Source organism: Etheostoma spectabile, chromosome 8 (genome assembly GCF_008692095.1).
Source record: "Etheostoma spectabile isolate EspeVRDwgs_2016 chromosome 8, UIUC_Espe_1.0, whole genome shotgun sequence".
Taxonomy (NCBI): domain Eukaryota; kingdom Metazoa; phylum Chordata; class Actinopteri; order Perciformes; family Percidae; genus Etheostoma; species Etheostoma spectabile.
Window position 1 is genome coordinate 27361819 of NC_045740.1, and position 7804 is coordinate 27369622.

Below are 7804 nucleotides of genomic sequence, written 5' to 3' on the forward strand. Positions count from 1 at the left end.
GTGAACCGAGGCGGGTCCCCCCCCACCCCCCCAGGTTCAGAGAGCATTTATTATCCTGTTGACTTTGGTTACTGTACCAGGTTGCAAAACCACTATGTGAACCTAAGCATATTTTACTTAATAACTGTGGATGAAATTGAAGCCGTGAAAACAGGCTTGAGGTCAGAGACAGATGTAAAGTGAGACTTCAGACCACGACGGAGTGTAAAATAGCTCCAGGTTAAAAACGCCTCTGTAGTTATGAAAGGTTTATGATATATCACATCTATGAGTAATAAAGGAAAGACAGCCCTTGTATCAAGAAATGCCAGTCTCCTGCTATATATTGTTTTTAAAGGTGCTCTGCCACACGTATTTCATTACTTTGTGGTAATGTCTGAAGTTCTACCATGGATTCTGAAACGTCATTACCTTGATTACCTGGTTTCAAGCCATTCTAGCGTGGTATAGAAAGCCCGCAGGAAGACTCAGCTCCATTTGTGACAGTTCCCATTAAAATTCAACGGGCTAAGCTGCTTGACTCTGATTGGCCACCAGCTAGCCAATGAGAGCCTGGCTCTCAGTATCCTTTATCCTTTACTGGGCGAGCTCATGAATAGTAATGAGCTCAAGCAACATGACGTCAGACTGACCAGCTTTTGTAATTGGCCTGATTTCTCCTCTTATTTCTTTTCAGTGGCTAGAGCTGACAGAGGACACACATTCACGACATAACACAAACACATGTGGACCTAACACATTTCAAAAAATGCAAGTAAACACATTTTGTGTGGCAGGGCACCTTTAAATATTTTCTACAAAGCTGTGCATACAGACTTTGATACTGTAACTCCTGTTCATCATGTTACAGTGTAACTGTTAAGGGAATATTAAAAGATATAGTTCTGGACCACATTACCAGTTTCAGGACAGTGGTAAACAGTGATAAGCTATTTTTTTACATTCCATAATTAGCAAAAACCAAACAACTCTTTTAAACTCAAATTATGAATGTCTAGCAGTACATAACATCATTTTGTGGGATTGTTTTGGTGCTAAAATGTTAACATACAGTATGTATCTGTCTGTATCTGTAAGTGACTAGCACCAAGCCCTCATCAGAAAATGGATGGCTTGGACGCTCCACCTTTTATCTTTTATCAATTGGACGTCCATCTTTGGCTCTGCCATGCCATTGGTCCACATACTTGTGGATCAACAGAGTTCTTAACCTCTGCCAGAAGACAGCTTAGACATACGGTCCTTCAAGAAAACGTAAAAAGTCACCATTAACGTGGTGTATTGATCACTTTAAATGTCACATACAAGCCTGTGTGATGATAGCGAGCTGACACATCACTTCATCATCAAATGCTGTTTTCAGGCAGCCGAGGTTTTAAAGGCTTTGAAAGAAAGGAAGTAATCCACTTGACAGCTTATTCAAACTCAATCTTACTGTGACAGTAATTAAATCGAAGAGGTAACACGGCCATGTGTGAGTCACACAGACGTAAGGTAAGACAAGAGAGCATTTGCGGAGCATTTCCGCATTTCCATGACATCAAAGAGGACAGTCGGAGAAAACCATCCTGTCTTGTTGCAATCCCCCCCCCCCCAAACCACGTACAGACTGACACCCTGGCTGATTAGGGGAAGAAATGGCAAAAGGGTCAGCCAGCACTGTTGGAACAGCCTGCTAGGGTGTAACCATGTAAAATAGACAAAAATAATAAATGAGGATGTAAGAATAAAGGCAGGATATGTCAAATAAAAAAATAAAAATCAATGCTTACCATAATGCATGTAGCAGTTGCCTTTTGTGGGATCAAGTTGGATGGCCTTCAGGAAGTACCTCTCCGCTTCTGTTTTCTGTCCCTGAGAGATGGAATAAACACAGTATTATTATTGTTTCAACTGCTCCTTAGAACTACTCATTATAAAAACACTGCACTCAGCTCAACGGCCAAAATACCTTTGTGTATACCCAATGTCCTTCTCCAAACCGCGGACCTACTTTAACAGTAAATCTTAATAAATACACATGAAACACATGGACCGCAAGTGTTAGTCGTTCAAGCTCATGTGTCGTTCTGTCAAAGTACACACTGCCATGCTTGGCACAGCGGACCAGGCAGGGCAAAAAGCTCATTCATTACACACTTTTATCTGTGTAAATAACACTTTCAGAGTTTAACCGCAGCTTGCCGGTGTGTGTGTGTGGCCTGAAACAAGACAGAGAGCAGTGGACGGGAATGGAGCGGGAGGGTGGAAAGGACAGAAGAGGAAACAGGGAGTGTGATCAGGGCTGCTTGATTGTGAACAAAAAAATATAATCACAATTATTTTGGTCAACATTGAAATCACGATTATTTAACACGATTTGTAATTTGTAAAATTGTAATTTGTAAGATGTTACTGGGAAATAGTTAAACAAATCAACAGTGAAAACGTCTTAAACTGTGAAATTTACCTTTTTTCATTCAGATCACAAAACTAAAAAAACGAGTTTACTCGCAAAACGATATGTGCAAATATAATACTTTTCTCGATGACATTTTTTTTTTATTGTACCCTTGTATTATATTCGGGTCTAATTGACCTATTTCAAATTTTTACCTGAATATCAATGGCTTTACCTTATTTTCTGTGATAAACATGTATTCCTGACTCAGTTATTCTGGATATGACCACTTGTGTTTTTTTCCAAGATATGATCACATTGTGAATTTTTAACATGAATTATAACCTTATGACAAAAAACAAATCCCACTTCCATTTTTAATTGTGTTCTAGTAGAGACTGATTGCATTCCTTGAACATATACAGTATGTTATCTCAATTGTTTGCTATTGAGATAACATACAGTACATATACAGTACATTTTTGTTAATAGATTATAAAGTAAAATTTTATTTCAGAATTGAATTTTAAAAACCCCAAATAAGTCACGGGTCAGTTTGAGTTGAGGGATACAAGAGGGTCCCGAAAGTAAGAAACACAAGGGTTAAATCAAAATCACATTCAAAATTTGATTAATTGCACAGCCCAAAGTGTGATAAAATCTACATTTATAGTATATAGGGATCTTTAGGGTTACATAAGAAGTACATGGCACACTCTCTTTTAGTTTTTTCTTTTTTTCTGTGTACAGTGTTGTTTCAGCCTTCAGACAGATGTGAGAACCCATTCTGGGTGGGTGAGCATAGCACCCTGTGGACCTCCAAAGCTCTCTCAGGTCCTTTAGCCTGTGACACGTAACCAATCACAGCTCAGATAGAACAGAGCAGCCGGCCAATAGTCGTGCCAGCTCGATACACCCCTGCTCTGAGTTGGGCACCAGATGCCATCTGATCAACAATTAACAATGCACACACATCCATGAAGGCTAATGTTTTAACATTAACAAGTGTGTGTATCGCTATAAGATAATATCTTTGCATGAATAAAATATGTATTGTTAAATTCGAGTTGAGCAAGGTCTATGAAGGCTTGAAGGAAAACACCAAAGCATCAGAAAAGGCGGATCAAATAAAGCCAGGGAAAATAATGTATATACATCAAATTGCTAGTCAAATAGAAGAGTGGGCTCAAATCCAATCAGCACAGTGTGTAGCATTAATGACATCTACTTTGTCAAACATGTACATTTTCAGTGAGCTGTAGATTCAATAAATACAACATTTTCTAATGTAAATATTTGAGCGGGCGTCCCCTTGATGCCGCGGAAAATCAAGCCCTTGCAAAGTATATGTTTAATAGAGTTGATGGTGTCCAGGTAGCAATCACAGTTCCAGTCTGAAAAGCATCCTCTCTGTGTATTTTTATACTCATATTCACAGATGTAGGAATGTGTAAGTTTGAGGGCCAGCTGTTTTTTTTTTAAATATAATAACACAGGTTTACGTCTGTTTGTCAAACCTCACAATTAAGCTTTCACACATTGGAATGAGTTGCAGTTGTGAGGGGATTTATATTATGACACATCTAAGTATATCAATGGAAACCATGCCCAGGGCAAGATATATGGCAATATATGTGGCAGTTAGAAGTTAGGACCTGAAAAAAAACTAACAACTACATGTTAAATTACTTGGCTGTTAAACCTCACTAAACAGCCAACTGCTTTCTCTTTCATCTTCAGATTTATGGATTATAACACATTTAGCTCACCTGTATGACTCTAGGAATTATCACGAAACCCAACCAGCACTGATGCCCTTTTTTTGTTGTTATTGTTTTTCCTCTGAAAAGTCAATCATGGCAGCCCGTCAACCCAATGCAAGTAAAATATAGGTTTGTTTATTCTCAAATATAATTTATCTGACATTGTCATGTCAAGATATGCATTTCCCAGTGGGGAAAAAGGACAACTAGTATTCCCAATGGCAAACTAACAGTCCTAAATATAGGTTTTGGATCTTGGGTCGGGTCTTAAACTTTTAACAGTACCCATTAGGTTCAGCTGGGTTGGGTCGGGTTCAGATCTTAGTGTTACTAGAACTCTAGTGTGTGCAAACAAGACTTGCATCTTAGTTTAGCATGTTGGCATTGACTAATTAGCACTAAAAAACAAAGAACAGCTAAGGTTTTGCAAAATATTAAATAGAAATTTTGGATAAAAGTGTTTTATAAAGGCAGTCATTTGCCATTTTAGAATGCATCCTGTCAAATCTTGATAATGGGGACTCATGACATAGACTTCATGATCATGAAGGCAAACAGAAAATGCAAAAGCATTACATGCAATACAGTTCTGGCTAAAAAATAATAACTACTGTATGTGACATGAGTGCTAAAAGAGGGCATCGATGCACCCAGAACCAGCCAGCCAGCCATCTTGCTTGCTGTCTCTCCCGTTCCACGTTTCCTGACATGACAATGCTCACTCTTTTGTTGAATGGAAGCAGCTAGAGGCCACGAGCTTGGGGAGGGCGGAGGCGCATAAAAATAATATAGGAAGTCAATAACAAAATGCCAACTACCCTTCGAAGCACACATTCTAGTCAGCTCATTTCGTGAATACAATATTCTCCCTTTTGACGCACACATGCTGAGCTTATTGCTGCTTGCCTCACTGCTCGAATCTCCTGATAGCATCAGATAAACTGCAGATGTAGCTCCGGCTCTGTGGACGTCTGGGTGATTATGAATGCAGCCTGCATCGTATTAGCTGAGGATATGACAAATAGATGACTGAATCCAATATTGCAGGCATCGGGGCGGCTGTGTCCATCTCTGACCTGCGATGTGTACAGAGAGCCCCAATCACATCCTGACCCCCGGGGTGTGAGCGGAAGGGCGCAGGGGTCAGCGCAGCTCGCGGGGCGATACTGATCTGGGTTATTAACTCTCCCTCCCCCCTGTTTTGTCTTTCTCTTATCCACAAATCACAGTAACTTGTTACTCTCGGCACATCCAGTAACCAGCTCAGCTCCAGCGTCCTCCTCTCACCCTTCTCTGACCCTATTTCAAGCCTTATCTCACCTCCCCCCCCCATCCCCACCCCCACCCCTGACAGTATCCGACACGTCTTCATCACTCAGAGGGAGTGCAGGGGTGGGGGATGAAAGACGCGGGGGCTGTGAGAAAGTCAACTTCCAGGGCTGGTTGTGATCACAATTAAACACTGTTGTCGTCAAGCACCGAGGCCATACAAAAGGAAGAGAACACATTAAATGGTACCGTAGAGCTGCACATTATATCGCTTTTTGTTTTTTTAATCGCCATTGCAAGAAACGAGAAACATATTGCAAACGGCTGCAACTTATCGCGAATGACACTCAGAGATTTTAGTTAGTTGAAAGGTAAAGTAGAAAAATACACTCACTTTTTACAAATGTAACATCACACATACTGTTACATAAGACAAGATTTTGTTTTAGTAATTTTACAGTACGTTCAATGTTGGAAAGGATTACCTTTCACAACAAGCAATTTGTTGTATTTGGAAAGAATACTGAAAGCAGCAAAAAGGAAGAACTGAGTACACTTTAATATAAGTTCATTGTCATAGATAATATTGTTATCGCGATATTCAACTACGTTATCGCATATAGTATATTTTTGTCATGTCGCACATACGGTACCCTAACTTGAATTCTTCGGTCCAAACTTCTTTCTTCCCATGATTTTCTCATGTATTAAGAGGTTCGAAGCTTTTCCAAACTTACTAAGTTCCCTCCTCTGGCATTATTAGCGCTCCCAGAAACCCGGGGGCTCCTCTACCATCCATCACGGTCAGAGATCTACAGAGATTCATCCCTGCAGGTTTAAACTCCACTTTCCTCCAAAATCAATAACACTTTCTTAACTAAAATGAGTTTCTCTTCACGGCCCGCTGAATACTTCCCTGAGTCCACTTCACCAAATCACAACAATCTCCTCTAAAGAATTGTGTTGTTCCCGTCGACAGCGTTTGGTTTCACATTCAGAGTTTTCAGTGGCTTCTGAACCGAGAGGAGTTCATGTCAGCTTAACAAGATACTTCGAGCTGCAGTGTCATCTGAACTAGTCTTTAAACTGACAACTGACAAAAATCAATCAAGTATGGTGTTGAAGCACACACAATGATCTACAACCGCCAGATACGCCGAGGATCCACTATATAACGGCATTACTGAGATGTATAACACCCATGAGGGAGAATTAACATGATTATATGAATAGTATGACATTTCTTTTTGTTGACGATAGTTGGATGAAAACATTGATACAAGGACTGCTGGATTATGGAAATCATTATCCTAATTATTTTGGTCCATATTGAAAAATATTCTTATTCACGATTACTTGTTGACTTCAGGAAAGATGCTGCCTTTATTGAACTTAAAAACAGTTAAACAGTTAAACAAATCAAATTTCCCTTAATACTTTTCCCCTTTTTAATCATATTGTTGGGAGCCAATATCAAAATCCCAATCAAGATTCGATTAATTTGATTAGATGCCACTCTCATGTCTGTACAGTAAATATGAAGCTACCACTAGCAACATAGTAGCATCTTAGCATAAAGGAAGGACGAGGTAAGGAGAAGTAAAGACAAACCTAATGCTAAGCTAAGCTAACTGTGTCGTGGCTCAAGCTTCAATTACCCTACAGGCAGAGGTATTAATCTTCTCATCCAAATCAAAGAAAGCCAAAGAGGCAAAAATGTCTTTTCTAAGCATATTCTTTTACAAGAGTAAAAGTCTGGTAAAAAAAAAAAAAATAATAATAACTGTAAAACCACAAAATTTGTACACATTAAACCAATGAGATACAATGTCTTAATTTTTGAGCTGTACAGGTGCTGGTAGGTAAATTATGACATGGACAGAGCTAAGTTAGCTGTTCCCAAACCTTGTGCAAAGCGCTATCCTGTAGCTTCATATTTGGCGTACAGATTTACAGTAAGACTGGTTTTAGTCTTCTCATACACATATTTTCCCAAATTCTTTGTAAGGGATAAATGTAAACCTTTGTTAAAACTTTTTTTTCCAGCAGTAAAGTACTGTATCAGCTGTCAAACATGAACTCATAATTTTGGAAAGACTATAAATGAAAAGAACTTGAAAAAGACTCTGTTTCCATTAGGGAAATGAAAATGGACAGGGCCAGGAAGACTCAAGCCTTTCTGTGGAGATCCAGATCCCAGCGCTCCGGGCTACAGAAACACATTGACAGCCTTTCATTAGGGATCAGACTGGGGGGAGAGGGGGGTGTCAGCTGAAGAGAAGGCCTCCACCCTTCTTCTGACCTGCTGGGTAGCTCTTCTTCAGATTTGTTTGTCTGATTTCTACTCCGACAGTCTTATATTAGTATATTAGTCTTATATTAAATATAGTCT

General features: G+C 39.5%; 1 protein-coding gene across 1 annotated transcript in view; it reads right to left on the bottom strand.

Moving 5' to 3' along the window:
• The window catches only part of tmtc2b (transmembrane O-mannosyltransferase targeting cadherins 2b), a gene marked incomplete at its 5' end in the record, with an annotated part of 115741 nt that overhangs the window by 15111 nt on the left and 92826 nt on the right, over positions 1 to 7804 (bottom strand). The window contains 1 exon segment of the mRNA XM_032523321.1: positions 1773 to 1854. Within this exon segment, the coding sequence (XP_032379212.1) occupies positions 1773 to 1854 (82 nt within the window).